The 24,368-nt window shown below is 47.6% G+C and overlaps 2 protein-coding genes and 1 pseudogene across 2 annotated transcripts in view; 2 read left to right on the top strand and 1 right to left on the bottom strand.

Moving 5' to 3' along the window:
* The window catches only part of LOC141182574 (uncharacterized), a 33,601-nt gene extending 30,350 nt beyond the window's left edge, over positions 1-3,251 (top strand). The window contains exon 7 of the mRNA XM_073660727.1: positions 2,739-3,251. Within this exon, the coding sequence (XP_073516828.1) occupies positions 2,739-2,906 (168 nt within the window). The 3' untranslated portion in view covers positions 2,907-3,251. The remainder of the gene's footprint in view (positions 1-2,738) is intronic.
* Positions 1-24,368, bottom strand: part of LOC141182572 (uncharacterized) — a 449,915-nt pseudogene that overhangs the window by 155,537 nt on the left and 270,010 nt on the right.
* LOC141182573 (uncharacterized) overlaps positions 1-24,368 on the top strand; it is a 258,948-nt gene that overhangs the window by 103,122 nt on the left and 131,458 nt on the right. The window lies entirely within an intron of this gene.

Below are 24,368 nucleotides of genomic sequence, written 5' to 3' on the forward strand. Positions count from 1 at the left end.
AATAATAATAATATTAATGTGTTTTTTAGCACCTTGAGGGATGCAGTTTTTTAGAATTGTGTCACTTATGGGTATTTTCTGTCATATAGACCCCTAAAAATCACTTCAAATGTGATGTGGTCCCTAAAAAAAAAAAAACGGTTTTGTAAATTTTGTTGACAAAATGAGAAATCGCAGGTCAACGTTTAACCATTATAACTTCCTAACAAGAAAAAAAAAATTGTTTCAAAAATTGTGCTGATGTAAAGTAGACATGTGGGAAATGTTATTTATTAACTATTTTGTGTGACATATCTCTGATTTAAGGGCATAAGAATTCAATATGCCAATAAACGCAAGTCATATTGAACAAATTTTACCACTACCATGAAGGACAATATGTCATGAAAAAACAGTCTCAGAATCAGTGAGCTCTGTTGAAGCGTTCCGGGGTTAGTACCTCATAAACTTACCCTGGTCAGAATTGTAAAAATTGGTTTGGTCATTAAGGGGAATCTGTTACCCCTTGGGACTTATCTGACCTACTAAGATGGGCATACAGGTGACAGAAATGTAAATCTATGTATACCTGTATTCCTCATATTAGAGGTCTTATTGCTGTGAAATGTCTTCTTATTCATTCTGGTTTCTGATGCGTTCCAATCCCTGGGCCCGGAAGAAATCCCCACCTCCTGTGTGATTTATAATGTTTCCCCACTCCACTGCACGTCACGGTGCCCTGTGACGTGCAGTTGCGGCGGCCAAATCCCGGACCGGGAAGTCATAGAGACTTGTAGGTGCCTGCGCACAAGATCCCTGCAGTACTATGACCAAATACGGGAGTGCGGCTTCTGCAAAATGTGAAGTGCGCAGGCGCGGGATTTGGTAGCCGCAAATGCACGTCACAGGGCACTGTGACGTGCAGGGGAGGGGGGAAACATTATAAGTAATATAGGAGGCAGGGATTTATTCCAGGCCCAGGGCAAGCAAGCCATCAGAAATCAGAATGAATAAAAAGAAATTTCACAGCAACAAGACCTCTAATATGAGGCATACAGGTATGAATAGATTTACATTTCTATCACCTGTATGCCCATATTGGTAGGTCAGATAAGTCCCAGGGGGTGAAAGATTCCATTTAAGGTCAAAATTGGCTTGGTCACTAGGGGATAAAATATATGGGGGAGGAGGCCACGCCGTTTTTTTTTCTTTCATTTATTTAATGCGCTTACTGCAACTGTCATCAGCGTCGCCTGGTCTTGCTAGTCACAGGAAGACCAGGAGAGGATGATGACAGTTGTCAGCACCCGGTATCAGCGCTAACCAGGGCTGTGGAGTCAGAGTCCATTTTGGTGGAGTCAGAGTCAGTATCAAATGGACTGGCTGACTCCTAAAATATATAATAAATTGGGTACAGTAGTTCAATGCAGTTTGTGGGGAATATTTTTTCATAAGAATTTTGGAAAGTTAAGAAATGTCCTATAAATGTCTGTCCTATTCCTGATCTAAGGGTCTAGACTTTTAGCTGAGATGAATCTGTGCTACAGTAAATTTATAACTTAAACATGAGCCGTGTATGAGGGAGTCGGTGTCATGGAAATTGAGGAGTCGGAGGTTTGGCTTACCGACTCCACAGTCCTGGCGCTAACTGTACTGCTTTTCCAGGCGCTGGAGCTTCTCATTCTGGTACATGTCAACCGTGTGTCATCAGTGTGCATGTGTGTGGCACGCACGCATTTCCTTCGCGCTGCTAGAAAAAATTACATGTCTGCAAGTTTTTCACACGGACACGTCGTCCATGTGAAAAAAACGACATTCGTGCACCACCACTGAATACAATGGGTGTGCGTGTGTCTGTTTTTGCAGCCCTTAAAGGGAATCTGTCACCATTTTGGAGTTATCAGACCTCTACTATGGGCATACAGGGTACAGAAAAGTAAATCTATACATACCTGTATGGCCATGGTAGAGATCTGAATGCGGAGAAATGTAGTTTTATCTCCTTGGTTTTTCACAGGCTTGGCGTCCCCCCACAGGGAGGGCGCTTTGTTTCCTCCCGGGCCCGTTTGTCTGAGTACAGTACCACAGTGCTCTATTGCGCAGGCGCCGGGGAGTCACTGTGGCACTGTGCTCAGCCAAATGGGCCCAGGAGGAAACAAAGAGCGCTCCCGGTATGCCGCGCTTTGCGCTTGTGCCGGGAGGTGAGGGAAGAAAGCGCACGTCACAGGGACCTGTCAAGTGCGGGGAGGGGGAGAAATATGGTAAACGTGGACATAGGCGGGGAATTGGTGGAATAATAAGCAGATTGGTGGGGATAGCTTGGTATCTTGTGAAAAACCAAGGAGATAAAACTCCATTTCTCTGCATTCAGACCTCTACCATGGGCCATACAGGTATGTATAGATTTACTTTTCTATACCCTGTATGCCCATAGCTCCAAAGTGGTGACAGATTCCCTTTAAAAAGTGGATGTGTGAAGGTAGCCTAACACATACACTTCACATACTGTGTGTAAATAGACAGCACATCTATACTACAGATATGCAACCACCACATATACACTATGGATTAAATCAGCATTTTTTAAGAGAAAACAAACAGATAAAATCTATCTTGGAGAGACCTGCACCTCTTTTGCACCGACTCCTGATTTTGGCTTACAAATTCCTGACCCAAATCCAGGCCAAAATCTGTCTGTGAATGTGTCCCCAGGATGGCGGCAGTAATATGGGACAGTGTCTTTATGATTTCTCCCACAGTCCCTGCAGCAGGTTCAGCCGCACAGTAACAGATGTGATACCAGGGGTGAGGGGAGACACCTGCTGCAATCCTTGTATCCTGCAGTACTGCGGCCATTGTACCGGGGTCCTAGAAAGATCTACCGCAGGGAAGACAGTGGAGGGAGGAATACGGACACGGATCATTAATACTTATCTGTCACTTTGTGCGGAGCCTGAGATCAGTAAATCACAATCTTCCATCTGCGGCCTGGAGAAAATGCTGCTCATGTTTGGGGTCTAAGGGGAGGACACATCTGCCGGTGAGACGACTGCTCTGCTCAAGTGATCGGCTGCAGCTGGTGCGAGTGGCGGATCGAGCGATGTCATAAGGCAGAAGGCGATGAGGTCAAAAGAGAAGAGAGAAGCCCAGGACCAGCACAGCGATTCATTATTGTCACTGCTTTCTTCATTTTCTTTGTAATCTGGAATAAATATTTATTTAGAAACTTCTCTGTGATAGAACAACCACCCCCAATAAACCCAGCACAGGATGTGCCCCGGAGTCTCTACTATAGTGCACATGATATAATCCATATCTATATACTTCATGGTACAAATGGTGACAAGAGCACTACCTGCAGCCACCAGTAGAGGGAGCGCAGGAGCGAGCTGCATGAAGCCGCACATTACATGTCGTGTCAATACATTTACCGGGCGGTAGATGGCGCAGTTTTAAACAAAATCAACTGTCGCAGCCAGCGCTGGCCGCCAGGCTCCTTCTTCCGGCTCCAGCACAGTGACGGCCGGGGGGGCAGGCAGCCCCTAACACCGCTCTCTGCCCGCCCCCCGCCGGCGGTACCTCCCTGGGGTGTCAGCGTCGCCCGGGACAGAAGCTGAGGGCCTCGTCTGTCACTTCAGCAGGACGCAGGGAATCCGGTGTCACGCAGGGGACGTCGGGCAGCGCGGTGACGTCACTGCATGGCGCGCAGAGACACGTGATAGCAGAGGAGCCGGAGGCTGCGGTGCACCCTGGGGCTGGAGCAGGGTTGTGGCCTGGTCATTCTGGCCACTGGCATTGTGCTGTCACACAGAGCCGGCTATTCCCTGCTGGGCAGAGGGACCAGGCCCTTCTGGCCACTGTCATTGTGCTGTCACCCAGAGCCGGCTATTCCCTGCTGGGCAGAGGGACCAGGCCCTTCTGGTCACTGTCATTGTGCTGTCACCCAGAGCCGGCTATTCCCTGCTGGGCGGAGGGACCAGGCCCTTCTGGTCACTGTCATTGTGCTGTCACCCAGAGCCGGCTATTCCCTGCTGGGCAGAGGGACCAGGCCCTTCTGGCCACTGGCATTGTGCTGTCACCCAGAGCCGGCTATTCCCTGCTGGGCAGAGGGACCAGGCCCTTCTGGCCACTGGCATTGTGCTGTCACCCAGAGCCGGCTATTCCCTGCTGGGCGGAGGGACCAGGCCCTTCTGGCCACTGGCATTGTGCTGTCACCCAGAGCCGGCTATTCCCTGCTGGGCAGAGGGACCAGGCCCTTCTGGCCACTGGCATTGTGCTGTCACCCAGAGCCGGCTATTCCCTGCTGGACAGAGGGACCAGGCCCTTCTGGCCACTGGCATTGTGCTGTCACCCAGAGCCGGCTATTCCCTGCTGGGCAGAGGGACCAGGCCCTTCTGGCCACTGGCATTGTGCTGTCACACAGAGCCGGCTATTCCCTGCTGGGCAGGGGGACCAGGCCCTTCTGGCCACTGTCATTGTGCTGTCACCCAGAGCCTGCTATTGCCTGCTGGGCAGAGGGACCAGGCCCTTCTGGCCACTGGCATTGTGCTGTCACCCAGAGCCGGCTATTCCCTGCTGGACAGAGGGACCAGGCCCTTCTGGCCACTGGCATTGTGCTGTCACCCAGAGCCGGCTATTCCCTGCTGGGCAGAGGGACCAGGCCCTTCTGGCCACTGGCATTGTGCTGTCACCCAGAGCCGACTATTCCCTGCTGGGCAGAGGGACCAGGCCCTTCTGGCCACTGTCATTGTGCTGTCACCCAGAGCCTGCTATTCCCTGCTGGGTAGAGGGACCAGGCCCTTCTGGCCACTGGCATTGTGCTGTCACACAGAGCCGGCTATTCCCTGCTGGGCAGAGGGACCAGGCCACTGGCATTGTGCTGTCACCCAGAGCCGGCTATTCCCTGCTGGGCAGAGGGACCAGGCCCTTCTGGCCACTGGGCTTTATCCTGCCCTATATGACAATGCTGAACCCCACTGGGCTGCTGGACACTTATTGGATGTAGATCTATACAGGGGCGGACCTACCGCCCGTGCAGACGGTTCATTGAACGGGGGCCCCCGAGGGAGAGGGGGCCCCTCCAGCCTCCAGCAGGGCCACCATCAGGGCACGACGCAACGCTGGAGTCCGGATCAGCAGCAGGTAAGAAGGGAGGTGAGTATTTGATTTTTTTTTTTATGTATGGGGGCATGAGGCATTATATGGTGGGGGGAGAGTGGGTGTGACATCCTGCATGGGGCATTATATGGGGGGAGAGGTGACATCCTGCATGGGGCATTATATGGGGGGTAGAGGTGACAACCTGCATGGGGCATTATATGGGGGGGTGACATCCTGCATGGGGCATTATATGGGGGGGGGTGACATCCTGCATGGGGCATTATATGGGGGGTAGAGGTGACAACCTGCATGGGGCATTATATGGGGGGGGTGACATCCTGCATGGGGCATTATAAGAGGGGAAGGGGGGAAGTGACATCCTGCATGGGGCATTATAAGAGGGGGAGGGGGGAATTGACATCCTGCATGGGGCATTATAAGAGGAGAAGGGGGGGAAGTGACATCCTGCATGGGCATTATAAGAGGGGGAGGGGGGAATTGACATCCTGCATGGGGCATTATATGGTTGTGGGGGGGGGTGACATCCTGCATGGGGCATTATAAGAGGGGAAGGGGGGAAGTGACATCCTGCATGGGGCATTATAAGAGGGGGAGGGGGGGAATTGACATCCTGCATGGGGCATTATAAGGAGGGGGTGTGTGTGGCCTTCTGCATGGGGCATTATAAGGGAGGGGGTGGTCTGACATACTGCATGGGGCATTGAAAAGGGGGGAAGTGACATACTTCAAGGGGCATTATATGGGGGAGAGAGGTGACATCCTGCATGGGGCATTTTATGGGGGGTAGAGGTGACATCCTGCTTAGGGCATTAAAAGGGGGGTGTCATCCTGCATGGGGCATTATAAGGGGGGGAACAGCCTGCATGGAGCGTTATATGGGGGCCAATATTCTGTATGGAGCGTTATATGGGGGACAGTATTCTCTATGGAGCGTTATATGGGGGACAGTATTCTCTATGGAGCGTTATATGGGGTCAGTATTCTGTATGGAGCGTTATATGGGGTCAGTATTCTGTATGGAGCGTTATATGGGGGCCAGTATTCTGTATGGAGCGTTATATGGGGGCCAGTATTCTATATAGAGTTTTATATGGGTGCCAGTATTCTGTATGAAGTTTTATATTTGTGCCAGTATTCTGTATGGAGTTTTATATGGGGGCCAGTATTCTGTATGGAGTTTTTTATGGGGGCCAGTATTCTGTATGGAGCGTTATATGGGGGCCAGTATTCTGTATGGAGCGTTATATGGGGGCCAGTATTCTGTATGGAGCGTTATATGGGGGCCAGTATTCTGTATGGAGCGTTATATGGGGGCCAGTATTCTGTATGGAGCGTTATATGGGGGCCAGTATTCTGTATGGAGCGTTATATGGGGGCCAGTATTGTGTATTGAGCGTTATATGGGGGCCAGTATTCTGTATGGAGCGTTATATGGGGGCCAGTATTCTGTATGGAGCGTTATATAGGGGCCAGTATTCTGTATGGAGCGTTATATGGGGGCCAGTATTCTGTATGGAGCGTTATATGGGGGCCAGTATTCTGTATGGAGCGTTATATGGGGGCCAGTATTCTGTATGGAGCGTTATATGGGGGCCAGTATTCTGTATGGAGCATTTTATGGGGGCCAGTATTCTGTATGGAGCATTTTATGGGGGCCAGTATTCTGTATGGAGCGTTATATGGGGGCCAGTATTCTGTATGGAGCATTATAAGGGGGTCAGTATTCTGTATGGAGCATTTTATGGAAGCCAGTATTCTGTATGAAGCTTTATATGGGGACCAGTATCCTGTATGAAGCTTTATATGGGGACCAGTATTCTGTATGGAGCGTTATATGGGGACCAGTATCCTGTATGGAGCGTTATAAGGGGGTCAGTATCCTGTATGGAGCATTATATGGTGTCCATTATACTGTATGGAGGACTATACTGTCCGGTCTGCACTGTGCGCTATGAGGATTTGCCGGTTTCTGAGCTATTGTAGAATTTACAATAGATATCGCTCATGTAATGTAGTAAGTGAAATCCTTGGCCTTGTACTATATATATATATGTTTCTCTGCGGTATCTGTGCATCATGAATCCATGGTATGTGTTAAAGGGGCCCACTGAAACTCTGTCTCCCAGGGCCCACAAAAGCCTGGAGCCGGCCCTGGGGGTAAGTATAACAAGTTGTATTTTTTTTAAATACAATTAATTAACTAGGAGTGGGGGGAATCAGAGATGCACGGGAGGGATGAGAAATGCATGGGGGGTGGGGGCCCTTCATGCCACCTATGAAGGGCAGGGGGGTGGGGCCCCAAAAAAATTCTTGCACAGGGGCCCACTACAGTCTGTGTCCGCCCCTGGATCTATAGGAATCCTGGAATGGTATTTTTCGCAGTAATATTGAGCCGTGGACTAGATATGGCTCATATCTATTTTTATGGTGCGTTTATACGCCGGAATTTCCCCCCTGATTTCGGTCTGTACAATATCCTGCTCTGATCACATCCACGTCCATTTCATTTACTGGTGATCATTTTTGTTGATCACAGGACCACAGATTTCTTCCAAGCTTGCACCCAGGGGTGTTTTAACCCTCGGGCCATTTTCAGTTTTATCATTTTTTTCCTTTTTTATTTTTCTGTCCACATCGTCGTTGGGGGCTTTTTTTTTTTCTTTTTTGGCGGGACGTTTTTATTGATACCATTTTGGCGTGGATACCATGTTTTGATCGCCTCTTATTGCATTTTATTGCAGTGTTGTGGTGGCCAAAAACACGTAATTCTGACCTTTCAATTTTTTTCTCATTATGCCTTTTAGTGATCAGATTAATTTATTTTATATAAGGGGTTAATACTATAACTACTGGCCCAATGCACCAGTTCCTTCCTCCCTCTAGGATTTAGCCTGCTTTATATAAGAAAGCTAAATCCCAGTGGATGATTTCATGGTGTTTTTCTTTGAAGTAAATTGATTTTTTAAAGGGAATCTGTCACCCCCTGGGAGTTATCAGACCTCTAATATGGGCATACAGGTGATAGAAATGTAAATCTATACATACCTGTATGGCCCATATTAGAGGTCTGCTGGCTTTGAAATATCTTTTTATAAAATCAGGATGCCGGGAGGAAGTGGAGACCAAACCTTATTGTTGTGCACACCGGAGGTCACTGGAGCGGAAGTCACAGTGACTCCCCAGCACCTGCGCACTAGAGCCCAGCAGTGTAAAATAGGGAAGGGAGAAAAAAGAACGCGCCTTGCATTATAGGCGCATTGCGCATGTGCGGGATGTGCAGACCTAGACTGTGATGGTGAGGGGGGGAATATTTAAATTAAGTAGGTAGACGGGCATTTCTTGGCGTCCCCTGGACGCCAAGCTTAGCAGAATGGCTTTTATAAAAAGATATTTCAAAGCAAGCAGACCTCTAATATGGGCCATACAGTATGTATAGATTTACATTTCATACACCCATATTATGTATGCCCATATTAGAGGTCTGATAGATCCCAGGGGGTGACAGATTCCCTTTAAGTGAGTAAACATCCAAAGTTGTACATTCATTTTTAATACCGTTTTATATTTTTCATGTATTTCGATGCAGCCAAAAAAATCAGCAAAATTTAGTTTTTTGTGATGAATAAAACTAGCAATTTTATTATACAAATAATTACACTCAGTGCTGATTGTTCAGTTTGTCCCAAATTCAACTTTTGAGGAATGTAACATAGTAGCATAGTTTTTAAGGTTGAAGGAAGACTAAGTCCATCTAGTTCAACCCATAGCCTAACATGTTGATCCAGAGGAAGGCAAAAAAAAAACATGTGGCAAACACTAAGCTCCACATTGGGGAAAAAAATTCCTTCCCGACTCCATACGACAATCAGACTAGTTCCCTGGATCAACGCCCTATCAAGGAATCTAGTATTTATAACCTGCAATATTATACTTTTCAAGAAAGGAATCCATGCCCTTTTTAAATTTTAACAGTGAATCACTCATTACAACATCATGCGGCAGAGAGTTCCATAGTCTCACTGCTCTTACAGTAAAGAATCCCCGTCTGTGATTATGATTAAACCTTCTTTCCTCCAGACGTAGAAGATGCCCCCTTGTCCCCTTCTCTGGCCTCAGAGTAAAAAGATCAGTAGAAAGGTCTTTGTACTGTCCCCTCATATACTTGTGCATAGTAATAAGATCACCCCTAAGCCTTCGCTTTTCCACAGTAAATAACCCCAAGTGTAATAACCTGTCTTGGTATTGCAGACCCCCCAGTCCTCTAATAAGCTTTGTCGCTCTTCTCTGCACCCTCTCTAGGTCAGCTATGTCTTTCTTATACGCCGGAGACCAGAACTGAACACAGTATTCTAAGTGTGGTTGCACTAGTGACTTGTATAGAGGTAAAATTATCTTCTCCTCATGAGCATCTATGCTTCTTTTAATGCATCCCATTATTTTATTTGCCTTTGCAGCAGCTGCCTGACACTGGCCACTAAACGTGAGCTTGTCGTCCACCAATACACCCAGGTCTTTTTCAGTTACAGTTTTGCCCAGTGTTTTACAATTAAGCCTATAATTATACATTTTATTTCCTCTGCCCAAGTGCATTACCTTACATTTATCCCCATTAAAGTTCATTTGCCATTTATCAGCCCAAGCTTCTAGTTTACATAGATCCTCCTGTAATATAAAATTGTCCTCCTCTGTATTGATTACCCTGCAGAGTTTAGTGTCATCTGCAAATATTGAAATATTACTCTGTATGCCCCCTACAAGGTCATTAATAAATATGTTAAAAAGAAGGGGGCCCAATACTGACCCCTGTGGTACCCCACTGTTAAATGAGACCCAGTCTGAGTGTTTTCCATTAATAACCACCCTTTGTTTCCTATCACTGAGCCAATTCTTAACCCACATACATATATTTTCCCCTATCCCCATTGTTCTCATTTTATGTATCAACCTTTTGTGTGGAACCGTATCAAAAGCTTTTGAAAAGTCCATATACACAACATCCACTACATTTCCTCGGTCCAGTCCGGAACTTGCCTCCTCATAAAAGCTGATCAGATTAGTTTGACAGAAGCGGTCCCTCGTAAACCCATGTTGATATTGGGTCATGAGGTTATTCTTCTTCAGATACTCTAGTATAGCATCTCTTAGGAAACCCTCCAGGATTTTACCCACAGTAGAGGTTAAGCTTACCGGCCTATAATTTCCAAGTTCGGTTTTTGTCCCCTTTTTGAATATTGACCAGGCGCACCACCGTTTTTAACAGTGGGCGGAGCTTTACGGGGAAAAGCGTAACGGAGCGCAGCCAGCAGTCATCAGAATTTACAACAGAAAAACAATGTAAATTACTTCAGAAAAGTACAGGGTTCCTGGAGTATAAGGACATCCTTCGCCCAACAACTCTATTCTAGCTGACTCACTACAGAAAACCAAGTAAGGCTATGTGCGCACGTTCAGGAATTGCTTGCAGAAATTTCTGAAGCGTTTCTGCACCTCTTGGCAACAAAAATGCTGCAGAAAATCCGCAGCGTTTCCAAGCGTTTTTGCCTGCGGATTTTCCAAGCGTTTTTTTCCGCATATGAAATCCGGTCAGGAAAATTCCTGATCATGTGCACAGAACTTGCAAAATGTCATAGGAAGTCATGGGATAAGGTATGCAATGCGTTTTTGGCCCATTTCCACGTTGAAAAAAAAACGCACCAAAAACGCACTGTGCGCACTTAACCTAAATGAGCCGAAGTATAAACTTGATATACAGTACAGACCAAAAGTTTCTCATTTAAAGATTTTTCTGTATCATGACTATGAAAATTGTACATTCACACTGAAGGCATCAAACTATGAATTAACACATGTGGAATTATATACTTAACAAAAAAGTGTGAAACAACTGAAAATATGTCTTATATTCTAGGTTCTTCAAAGTAGCCACCTTTTGCTTTGATGACTGCTTTCCACACTCTTGGCATTCTCTTGATGAGCTTCAAGAGGTAGTCACCGGAAGTGGTCTTCCAACAATCTTGAAGGAGTTCCCAGAGATGCTTAGCACTTGTTGGCCCTTTTGCCTTCACTCTGCGGTCCAGCTCACCCCAAACCATCTCGATTGGGTTCAGGTCTGGTGACTGTAGAGGCCGGTCATCTGGCGTAGCACCCCATCACTCTCCTTCTTGGTCAAATAGCCCTTACACAGCCTGGAGGTGTGTTTGGGATCATTGTCCTGTTGAAAAAGAAATGATGGTCCAACTAAATGCAAACCGGATGGAATAGCATGCCGCTACAAGATGTTGTGGTAGCCATGCTGGTTCAGTATGCCTTCAATTTTCAATAAATCCCCAACAGTGTCACCAGCAAAGCACCCCCACACCATCACACCTCCTCCTCCATGCTTCACGGTGGGAACCAGGCATGTAGAGTCCATCCGTTCACCTTTTCTGCGTCGCATAAAGACACGGTGGTTGGAACCAAAGATCTCAAATTTGGACTCATCAGACCAAAGCACAGATTTCCACTGGTCTAATGTCCATTCCTTGTGTTCTTTAGCCCAAATAAGTCTCTTCTGCTTGTTGCCTGTCCTTAGCAGTGGTTTCCTAGCAGCTATTTTACCATGAAGGCCTGTTGCACAGTCTCCTCTTAAAAGTTGTTGTAGAGATGTGTCTGCTGCTAGAACTCTGTGTGGCATTGACTTGGTCTCTATTCTGGGCTGCTGTTAACCTGCGATTTCTGAGGATGGTGACTCGGATAAACTTATCCTCGGAAGCAGAGGTGACTCTTGGTCTTCCTTTCCTGGGGCGGTCCTCATGTGAGCCAGTTTATTTGTAGCCCTTGATGGTTTTTGCAACTGCACTTGGGGACACTTTCAAAGTTTTCCCAATTTTTCGGACTGACTGACCTTCATTTCTTAAAGTAATAATGGCCACTCGTTATTCTTTACTTAGAATTTGTAGTATGGCAAGAAAAAAGCAGCTAACAGTCTATTCAGGAGGACTATCAGCTGTGTATCCACCTGACTTTTGCACAACACAACTGATGGTCCCAACCCCATTTATAAGTCAAGAAATGCCACTTATTAAACCTGACAGGGCACACCTGTGAAGTGAAAACCATTTCCGGTGACTACCTCTTGAAGCTCATCAAGAGAATGCCAAGAGTGTGCAAAGCAGTCATCAAAGAAAAAGGTGGCTACTTTGAAGAACCTAGAATATGACATATTTTCAGTTGTTTCACACTTTTTTGTTAAGTATATAATTCCACATGTGTTAATTCATAGTTTTGATGCCTTCAGTGTGAATGTACAATTTTCATAGTCATGAAAATACAGAAAAATCTTTAAATGAGAAGGTGTGTCCAAACTTTTGGTCTGTACTGTATGTGGAAAGGGTAAGAACACGTTCACACCATGGCCATTTCAGGGAGAAAACACAAGAGAAAAAAAACTGAGCATATACCCTATTTTGTGACAAAAATTTATATTTGGTGGAGAAAGGTTGGACTTGATAGACCTAGGTCTTTTTTCTTCCTATGTAACTATGTAAATAAATAGTGTGCTATTACTAATTATTTATTGACTTACTATAGGGTATAGGCCAGGGCTGGACTGGGGCTAAAATTCAGCCCCGGCACACAGACCCCACATGCCATATTGTCCCCCCCCCCCACTCCTACATCACAAAAAATGTTAGCACCACTTCTTTCAAAGGGGTTGTCCACAACTCTGACCACCCTTTCTCAATCAGCATGTTTTCCCCCGTTAAAATAACAACACTTGGGACTCATACCCATATGTGTGAAAAATAAAGGTCCGATATCTGGACCGAAAAATAGGACGAGTGCCATACAAGTGTCATGCCATTTTCATGAGAGGACAATGGGATTTTTCACATCTAGCATCCATATGCAATACATTTTTTTTCTCTGCAACTATTATTCTGCAATCATTTACAGGACCATTTACAGTGTAATTGCTTCAGAATGGTAATTTTTTTCTCGCACCCATTGACTTGCATTGGCTAGTCTCATCCAAGATACGTGGCAATACGCAGCATGATTTTTTTCTCAGTCCGATTTCAGCTGAGAAAAAAATTGCAGATGAGATGTGCCTCACAGAATAACATTGGTCAGAGTGCAGTCAGATTTTTTTATCGGATTGCACTTGTCCGTTTTTCTCGCATATGAGTATGAGCCCTTATACTCACGTCCGGCGCCACTCCAGCAATGTTAGCACTCACTCTCCCGGGGCCCATACGACACTATGTCACACGAGCCCGCTGGCTTCTCTCTTCCCTCCTTTCAACGAATCCATAATCAAGAAGTCAGAACTGCAGCTGGCTTCTTACTTCCTCATGATTACTGATTTGTCCGAAGGCGAGGAGAGAGAGAGTGATTAAATGAAGTCTGGAGCCGCATATGTAAAATTTCTTCTCTGCCCTCTCCTCCTCTCTGGTGTTGGAGTAGTTGTGCACGGAGCACTTAGCGACACCAAGGGTGCACCAAAATCCCCTCATTTGCATTTGAAGTAAGTTAGTTTCTCATTAACTGTACCACAATTGTGCTAGTATGATTTTTTTTGGTCAGTATTTTACATCAGTATTTGTAAACCTAAACCAGATTTCGGCTTACGAATACTGATGTAATATACTGACCAAATACTGAAGAGTCTAAAAATAAATGTGAATGCAGAGCTATTCAATCATGTATGTGCCTTTAGGCGATGTTTACACAGTGCTTTTTTGCAGCATTGTTTCCTGCACAAAAAAGAATGTTGGCAGGAAAAACGCTGCATACATTATGTGCTTTTTTTGATGTATTCATTTGAATAGATAAAAAATCCAGCAAAAACGCTGCAAGAATTTAAACACTGCAGTTGTAAGATGAACGCATAGTAGCTCAAAACGCAAAGAAGAAAAAACTGCAAATTAAATTTTAGAAATCACATTTATTTTGCTATTATTCTAAATGCTGCATTTTTTTTTCAAACGCATGAAAAGCATGGAAAAAGCAGCAGAAATGCTGTGTGAACAAGCTCTAATTAGGATTCCAGGTGTCACAATACTGTTGCCTGATAACTCGGGACCAGGGTCTCCTACCCTGCCCCTAACGTTAGGGGCGCCCTAGCTATCCCTGCGCCCGAGGTTACTTCTGACGGTGAAAATGCTGGGGCCACGTACCTTTCTGTACCCTGAATCAACCCTTATCTGTCCCCACCCAGGGAAGTGGGGAGGAATAGTGTATGTAAATACGCAAACCAGATAAACAAGGAAAATACCAAACATGCAAAATATGCACTCACAGACAACAGAGGGAAACACTGAAGGGATTAAGAGGGAAAACAAAGATAGAAGACAAAGGGACTATGCACACAGCCAAAATACCAAGAAACAGTCACAGTACAACTCTCCTTATACGCCTCTACCGAACAACGAATCCTCCACTCCTCACCAGGCAGTACAAGACGTAACATCGGCAATCCAGATTGCCATAGCTGAGACTATATAGGAGAGGGAAGTGGCTGAAACTGCACAGCTGAGAACTTACAAGAAGGAAGCTACAGAGACTCAAGGTTGAGCAGTTTAACTCCTGCACTGCTGAAAGAAGCCAGGACCATTTAACAAGATGGAGAAGTGCTTCTATTCAATCCAAGAGTATGTGAACGCAGATGCTGCGATCTTCTGGCTCCTCTCTGTCGCGGTAAATACGTGAAACCAGGTATGTTTGTTTTTTAAAGATGATTGTAGAAAACACATTAAAAAAATTCATGTAAACTGGCAGCGTTTCTTACACCTAAAATGTTTCTGGCAAGGTGAACAGCGGTGCCTCAGTAAATGTGGTAAATTCAATAAGTGGTTTGTGCCTCTTAAGGAATTCGGCACATCTTATTCCTTCACTCCCCTCATTAAGGCTGGCATACAAAACACCAGTCTTAATGAATTGGGGCCTTTATATGAAATGGAGTACTATACTAAGCTATTACAAAACACAAAAAAATAATTAAAATACTGTAAATCAGAAAAATCAGGACAAAAGTACATCCTTTTTGTCTCTGCTTGTTGAGTGGAGCCCTAGGCAGGGGCGTAACTCCAATAGGTTCAGGGGTTGCAGTCTCACGCAGGCCATGGAGTCTAACAGGCCCAAACGGTCCTTTAAGCCCATATGAGAAGACCAATACTATTACAGACCCATGATTGCTAGGGGCCCTGTTGGAGATTTTGCATTGGGGCCCCTGAACTTCAATTTATATCACTGGCCCTATGGATATATTTAGTGTGGTTGATAAGGAGTTTTTTTTGGCATACAAGCTAAGTGAAGACCACTAGCTTGATGTGAACATCACCTAATTTCTGAGCCCATTATCCACAAAATTAAAAGGCCATCTCAAATTGCAGCTGCCATGAGCAATTATCAATAGGAGCGTCTCAGCCCGTCACCTTGTCACTTCTGGTACCCCTGCCAACTGAACATAGTTCACCTCTGCTTCATGGACACTGTCATTTTGTGACCACATTAGTATTTTTCCAGTAAATACTCCAGGAGGCTGGCACTTATATACCTGTGTGAATGTCTGTTCTGACAATGATGAACTTCAGGGCAAACTCTGCAACCAGGAAGATTTAGAAGCTACTAATTAGTGCACCATATAGGAGACCTGCTTGTCAAATCTGTGTCCAGGTGCTTTGTGGAGTGACCTTCCTAAACTCTTAGAACACTGAGTTGTCCAGTCATTTTGCTTATTTATCTACCATGTAGATAAGCAGATGACCTCAGACTCCACAGAATGCGGGACTCACTGCTACACAATGGTACACTGACAACAGCAGTCAGGCGGCCCATTTTATGACCTACCAGACCAGCCCACACTGGGCATCTGCCAGATAAGGCAGATTATCAGTCTGGGTCTGGTATAGGCTCAACTTGTTTCTTTTCTTGAGATTTGTCTCACTGCAGGGATAACTAGATTGGAGTTACTGTATTTAGGTTCAAGATTTCTGGGCACACAGAATAAGGACGTCCTCCATACAGCAACTCCATTCTAGCTGTATCACTACAGAGATGACTAGATCGGAGTTACTGCACAGAGGTTCATGATTTCTGCACCGTCAGTACTTTCTATCATTGCTCATTCAGATATCCATACACGTCTGGGAATGAAATGCACGTACTGGCTGCGGGTCTCCCGACCCAAGCATGAGCCTTCATAGATTTTGTATGAGGCTGTCATGCTCTGGTTGGCAGAGCTTCGGCAAGTCCATGCATTGCATTCTGAGATCAGATCGAGGTGCATGGACGTCTGAATGAGCCCATACACAGATTACTCTAAGGCTATGTTCACACACGTTTTTTTTTCTGCTGCAAATCTGCTAACTTTTCTCTGGCAGGAAAACAGCTGCATAAAAAACGCCCATATTTGCTGCGTTTTTTTGCTATTTATTTGCTGCATATTTTTGACCACCCATTACTTCCTATTGGTGAAAATACGCAGCAAAAAAGCAAGTGCGTTTTCTGCTGCAGAAACACTGAAAGAAGTGACACGCTCTATTTTCCAAATACGCAAGCAAGGCAGAAAATACACAGCAAACAAAAAGCAACATATGTGAAAAGAGAATTTGGTTTCTCATAGACTTTGCTGGTACTGCAAGACGCAGCTGAAAATTTGCATAAAAATCTGCAAAATACGCAGCAAAACACAAAATGTGTAAACACAGCCTAAGGCTTCCATACACAAAAAGCAAAAGCCGGCAGCATCAGCCAACAATCTGACATGTATTGGGGCTTCCTGCCTCTCCCTTGATAACCAATGTCAGGGGAGAGAATGATCCGGCGCATTGGAATTCCAGTAGTTGATCCTCTTGTTCTCTCTGAAGATAAGCTGCCACCAGAGGAGCTCGACACCTGCTCTCTAATAGAGAGCACAACAACACAAGGCTAAGCACTCCTGTATGATAGTCAAGAGAGAGCTGTCAACCAAAGGATTGTAGGGATTAGGTGTTTATGGGCCTTAAAGGGTTTGTGTAGTGAAAACAAGTTACCACCGATCCAAGAGACAGGTGAAAACTTGCTGATCAATGAGTGTCCAACTCACACTGCTTGGAAAAATGGGGAATTACAGAATTAGGTCTCTTTCACACATCCGGATATTTCCGATACTGGAAAAACAGTACTGGAGATATCAGTGTCCCGTGTGTGTGATACGTGTGGCAGCCATGTGCCGCATCAGTATCACAAGTACTGGCGCCTGGAATCAGCGTACAGTGAGTGCTGCTCCCAAGCGCCGGGTGCTCAACGCTGCCCTCATCATTGTCGCCTGCTTTCGCTGCGATCAGCGCTAGCAAGGGACAATGATGAGAGAAGTATTCCGCTCCCGCTGTGTCTTGGTGTAAAAATAAGAATAAAATTTAAAAAATCCTTATACTTACCTGTCTGAAGATGTCCCCCGCTGTAATCCACCTGACCGCTCACGCCGGGGAGAATGACTCACTGCAGCGAGCGGGCGCTGGACCACCGCTAAGCTCACTGAGTGGTGTCCTGTCACTCACTAAGCTCAGCGGAGGTTGAGGGCTCGCTCGCTGCAGTGAGTCATTTTCCCCGGCTCCTCATTGTGAGCGGTCAAGTGGATTACAGCGTGGGACACTTAGGACAGGTGAGTATAAGGTTTTTTTTTACTTTGTTCTTATTTTTACACTTGCTGGACACAGCGGGGACTGAATACTACAGCGCAGCACAAGCTGGGGACAATGATGAGGTCAGCATTCAGCACCCGGCACTTGGGAACAGCGCTAACTGTACTCTAATTCCCAAACGCCGGTATGTGTCACACTGATGACACACATCATCACTGTCAACCTGTTCAGGAAGTTTTGCGACCAGTGCTGCGAGAAAAAACCCGACATGACAGCGTGTTTTGCCCAATGATCACGGTCCGAGGAAACACATGTGCACAGACCGATTCATTAAAATGGGTCTACGTGTGTCAGTGTCTCCAGTACGTGTGGAGACGGACACCACACGTACTGGAAATATGGATGTCTGAAACGTGCCTTAAGAAGTAGGTTGGATGTCTGACCATTGCTATGTGGCTGCCAGAAAAAAGCAACATCGCTGGAGAGCCCCGTAGGGTGATAATGGAGGTCAGACTGAGCATGTGCACTATATACCCATGCTGAATAAGTGCTGCGTCACTCACCCCCTCGTCATGTCGTCTGTGTGACGTGCCCCTTGGTTTAGCTGGCCTCTTCCAGGTGCGCGTCGCGCTGGCCACGTGACCGGACCTCCTTTATTCAGCATGGGTGTTATGCACACGCCCGGGCTAAGCGGCGTGTGCGTGTGATTGGTAGTGATTCCACTGGACCGTGCCGGAGAGTGAATGCCTGGAGGGGCGTGACTAAGTATTCACCCGATCCGACCAGGGTCGCACGACGGCATACGACGCCAGTGCACCAAGGAGGAACCGAGCAGAGGGACCAGGTGCTACTCCAGGACAGACCCCGGACACGGCTGTTGACCCACACAGGGGAATACAGGAACAGGCTGGTAGGCTGGCACACAGACTGGTGGGTATAGGCAGGCACGACTGATATGCAGGCAGGCGGGTATGCAGGCAGGGGGGTAAAGGCAAGCACAGCTAGAGTGCAGACAGGAAGGCACTAGCAGGTAGGAACACAGGCGGGATAGGACCCAGTACACACCGGGACACAGGAACAATACAGGCAAAGGGGTACAGGCAAGCACGGCTAGAGTGCAGACAAGGCTGAGCAGGGAGGACAGGGCTCTGTTCACACGGAACAGACAGGAAGGGAAAGGCAGAGCCAGACACCCACAGGGTACTTGCAGTGAAGTAGCGAGTGGACCACAAACTCACAAACGGGAGTACAGAGACAACAAGCAGGAGTTAGGTACGAGTTCAGACTCTGCAGAAAAAGGAAGGGAACGGACATAGAGGCAAAACAGGTAAAGGATAGGAGAGAGTTCAGACTGGAACTGAGAGTACGGAGGAGACCGACACTGCAGAGGGATACAGGAGCGGGTCTGGGAATACGGCCCCCAGAGAGGCGGAACGAACAGGCAAGGAGCGTGTTCAGACAGGACAGACCAGACGCAGGAGCGGGTCTAGGAAATCGGCCACTAGAAGGCGGAACGAACAGGCAAGGAGCGTGTTCAGACAGGACAGACCAGACACAGGAGCGGGTCTAGGAAATCGGCCACTAGAAGGCGAGAGGAACAGGCTAGGAGCGTGTTCAGACAGGACAGACAAGAGAACACAGAAAGGAGTCAGTTCAGACACGGGAGCTGATACCGCAAAGCAGGAGACATACAGGACTCAGTTCAGACACGGGAGCTGATACCGCAAAGCAGGAGACATACAGGACACAGTTCAGACACGGGAGCTGATACCGCAAAGCAGGAGACATACAGGACTCAGTTCAGACACGGGAACTGATACAAAAAGCAGGAGACAAGAGACGGGACCTGGCACCTTCAGAGTGCAAGCACACACTGAAGGAAACACTATGCTCAGGCAGGGATAGAAGGGAGCTGCTGAGCTATATACCAAGTGTCAGACAGCAATAGGCTGAGGACGCACAAGGGGTGTGACCCACAGCAGGTACAAAAAGCAGGAAGTGATCGGGCGCCGCCCTTAAGCAGCAGAGACAGACACAAACAGACAGCATGGAGGGAAGCCAGAGAGACACTCTGGACAGGAGATCAAGTGCGCTCTCTTGCACAGTGGGAGATGGACCACCATGCAAGGACGCCGCCAGGTATGTTACAGTACCTCCCCCCTTACGCCCCCTCTTCTTCAGGCCTGCCAGAATCTTCCGCAGGGAATTCGAGGACCAGTCGTTCACTGGATTGGAGGGGGACAGAGACTTGAGGGTAATCTCTGCTTCGAGGTACATCTTGTCAAGCTCACAGGAAAAAATAGACGGGTTATCAGGTACATAATGAGGAAAAGTCACTGTCTCTTTGTTATCTGGTGATATCCCGGAGGATTCAGGAAACAACTGGAGGTCCTCCGCCGGGTCAGAAGAGTGCAGAGGCTCAGAGAAAACAACTGCTTCAGAGTACACTAGGTCGGACTCACTGGAGGAAGCAGGCGAGGTATCGGGTACCGAGTATAGGAAAGTCTCTGTCCATTCACCACCAGGTGGCACCCCGAAGGGTTCTGGAGACAGCTGGCGGTTCTCCGCCTGGTCAGAGGGGTGTAGAGACTCACGGGTAACCTCTGCTTCAGAGTACACTAGGTCGGACTCACTGGACGAAGCAAGCGAGGTATCAGATCCAGGATATAGGAAAGTCTCTGTCCATTCACCACCAGGTGGCACCCCGAAGGATTCTGAACACAACTGGAGGTCCTCTGCCTGGTCGGAGGGGTGTAGAGACTCAGGAGTAACCTCTGCTTCGGAGTACACTAGGTTGGACTCACTGGACGAAGCGAGCGAGGTATCAGGTACAGAGTATAGGAAAGTCTCTGTCCATTCACCACCAGGTGGCACCCCGAAGGATTCTGAACACAACTGGAGGTCCTCCGCCTGGTCGGAGGGGTGTAGAGACTCAGGAGTAACCTCTGCTTCGGAGTACACTAGGTTGGACTCATTGGACGAAGCGAGCGAGGTACAGAGTATAGGAGAGTCTCTGTCCTTTCGCTACCAGGTAGCACCCCGAAGGGTTCAGGAGACAACTGGAGATCCTCCGCCTGGTCGGAGGGGTGTAGAGACTCGGAGGTAACTACCACTTTGGGGTACCCATTGTCAGGCTCACAGGACGAAGCGGACAAAGTATTGAGTACCGGGTGTAGAGAAGTCTCTCTCCATTTGTCATCGAGTGGTTTCCCGGAGGGTTCAGGAGGCAACAGGGGATCCTCCGCCAGGTAGTAGAGGTGCACAGACTCTGAGGTAACCACAGCTTTGGAGCATCCTTGGACATGCACACCGGTTAAAGAGAAAGAAGCATCTGATGCCGGGTGCAGGAAGTTCTCCTGTGTGGAGTCTGGATGGGCAGAAGTCTCTTCGGCCAGGAGAACTGGTGCACTACCCACGCACATTACCCATTGGGGTTTCTCCGGGATACAGGGAGATGAAGCTTCAGTAGGGACTTCAAGGTTGGGGTCAGGAGGTCTCAGGGAGGACAGACCCTGGCGTGACGGCTTGCCTCTAAGTCTAGCACGTCTGGACTGCCTCTTGAGGTTGAGAGAAGTATTCCGGAAAGCGTAGTCACCCTGTGAGGATTCTGGGTGGGCAGTAGTCTCATTGGGCTGGAGGACTATTGCGCTACCCACACACATTACCCGTCGGGGCTGCTCCGGGATATTGGGAAGTGAAGCTTCAGCAGGGGCTTCAGAGTTAGGGTCCTCGAAGACCATACGAAAGGCCACCAGGAAGGCCTGCAGGTCAAGGATGACAGGATCCCATGCTTCCCATAGGGGGGTGACCCATTTCAAGGCATCACCCGCTAGGTAGTCAATCATAAAGGCCACTTTAGCCCAATCGGAAGGAAAATAGAGAGGGTAGGCCTTAAAGTGTAGCATGCATTGCTCCACAAATGCACGACACTGTCTTGGATCCCCATAGTAACGTGGCGGATCCGCAGGAACGAGAGCTGATAGATCCATCTGGACGGGTGCGTAATTCGCCTGGAACTCGGCTAAAGGGGGAAAAAAAATTTATTTATTTATTTTAATGCATGTATTCGCTGGAAAAACTTCTCAAAGAGCGAAGGCCGTGGGGCTCAACGGGAACCATGGCCTGAGCATGCTGTTATGCACACGCCCGGGCTAAGCGGCGTGTGCGTGTGATTGGTAGTGATTCCACTGGACCGTGCCGGAGAGTGAATGCCTGGAGGGGCGTGACTAAGTATTCACCCGATCCGACCAGGGTCGCACGACGGCATACGACGCCAGTGCACCAAGGAGGAACCGAGCAGAGGGACCAGGTGCTACTCCAGGACAGACCCCGGACACGGCTGTTGACCCACACAGGGGAATACAGGAACAGGCTGGTAGGCTGGCACACAGACTGGTGGGTATAGGCAGGCACGACTGATATGCAGGCAGGCGGGTATGCAGGCAGGGGGGTAAAGGCAAGCACAGCTAGAGTGCAGACAGGAAGGCACTAGCAGGTAGGAACACAGGCGGGATAGGACCCAGTACACACTGGGACACAGGAACAATACAGGCAAAGGGGTACAGGCAAGCACGGCTAGAGTGCAGACAAGGCTGAGCAGGGAGGACAGGGCTCTGTTCACACGGAACAGACAGGAAGGGAAAGGCAGAGCCAGACACCCACAGGGTACTTGCAGTGAAGTAGCGAGTGGACCACAAACTCACAAACGGGAGTACAGAGACAACAAGCAGGAGTTAGGTACGAGTTCAGACTCTGCAGAAAAAGGAAGGGAACGGACATAGAGGCAAAACAGGTAAAGGATAGGAGAGAGTTCAGACTGGAACTGAGAGTACGGAGGAGACCGACACTGCAGAGGGATACAGGAGCGGGTCTGGGAATACGGCCCCCAGAGAGGCGGAACGAACAGGCAAGGAGCGTGTTCAGACAGGACAGACCAGACGCAGGAGCGGGTCTAGGAAATCGGCCACTAGAAGGCGGAACGAACAGGCAAGGAGCGTGTTCAGACAGGACAGACCAGACACAGGAGCGGGTCTAGGAAATCGGCCACTAGAAGGCGAGAGGAACAGGCTAGGAGCGTGTTCAGACAGGACAGACAAGAGAACACAGAAAGGAGTCAGTTCAGACACGGGAGCTGATACCGCAAAGCAGGAGACATACAGGACTCAGTTCAGACACGGGAGCTGATACCGCAAAGCAGGAGACATACAGGACACAGTTCAGACACGGGAGCTGATACCGCAAAGCAGGAGACATACAGGACTCAGTTCAGACACGGGAACTGATACAAAAAGCAGGAGACAAGAGACGGGACCTGGCACCTTCAGAGTGCAAGCACACACTGAAGGAAACACTATGCTCAGGCAGGGATAGAAGGGAGCTGCTGAGCTATATACCAAGTGTCAGACAGCAATAGGCTGAGGACGCACAAGGGGTGTGACCCACAGCAGGTACAAAAAGCAGGAAGTGATCGGGCGCCGCCCTTAAGCAGCAGAGACAGACACAAACAGACAGCATGGAGGGAAGCCAGAGAGACACTCTGGACAGGAGATCAAGTGCGCTCTCTTGCACAGTGGGAGATGGACCACCATGCAAGGACGCCGCCAGGTATGTTACAATGGGTATATAGAGACCCCGAGCCATGTCCTCCTCACACTCTCTGCCCTTGAGAAAGCAGCCGGTGACGCCGCGAAACGTGCGTTGGGCTACGAGGCTACGGTCCTCACCATCTCCACGCTCCCCCTGTGACTTGCTATGCATCCTGGATAGGTAATCCTCAATTTCACCGCTGTAAATCACCTTTGATCTTGAATGGATTCGAGTGAGCTGATTATAAGTCTTTATTTAACAGCAATCATTTTCCCCTGACCATTTAGCATATGCTCCTTTCCCATTTATTTGTGTCTTCTATACAGCCTAATTGAGGAAGAACCTTTAATATTCACACAATTTTCCCTCTACCTTCAATTGATACATGACACATTTCTTGACAATAGCCTAGCTATGACATTGTATTGTTTTGAGGGCGTTAAACTAGAAAAAGAGGGGATGGGAAGAAAAACGCCGGACACGAACATGAAACCAGAGAACATACTAACGAAAGATATGAAGTGCGACAAAGAAGGTCCAACACAAGATACTTGGAAGGGAGGTAAGAAAATTTCTAACACAATCCACAGGGAGAAGATTGGAACAAAACAAAATCGTGTAAACTGCGTGCTAGCAAATGCCAGAAGCCTGACAAACAAGATGGATGAACTGGAAGCAGAAATATCTACAGGTAACTATGACATAGTGGGAATAACCGAGACATGGTTAGATGAAAGCTATGACTGGGCAGTTAACTTACAGGGTTACAGTTTAGAAGGGATCGAAGAAATCGGAAAGGGGGTGGAGTCTGTCTATATGTAAAGACGTGTCTAAAGCCTACAATACAGGAGGATGTATGGGAGGGAAATGAGGAGGTCGAGTCCTTATGGGTGGAGATACATGGGGCAAAAAACAATAATAAAATTATCATAGGAGTCTGTTATAAACCACCAAATATAGCAGAAGCCACGGAAAGTCTATTAATGAGACAAATAGACGAAGTAGCAAAAAATAACGAGGTGATTATTATGGGGGACTTCAACTACCCCGATATAGACTGGGAAACCGAAAGCTGTA

This window comes from Phyllobates terribilis, unplaced genomic scaffold, assembly GCF_046119375.1.
Source record: "Phyllobates terribilis strain yellow unplaced genomic scaffold, ASM4611937v1 Scaffold_35__1_contigs__length_13245226, whole genome shotgun sequence".
NCBI classification, from domain to species: Eukaryota; Metazoa; Chordata; class Amphibia; order Anura; family Dendrobatidae; genus Phyllobates; species Phyllobates terribilis.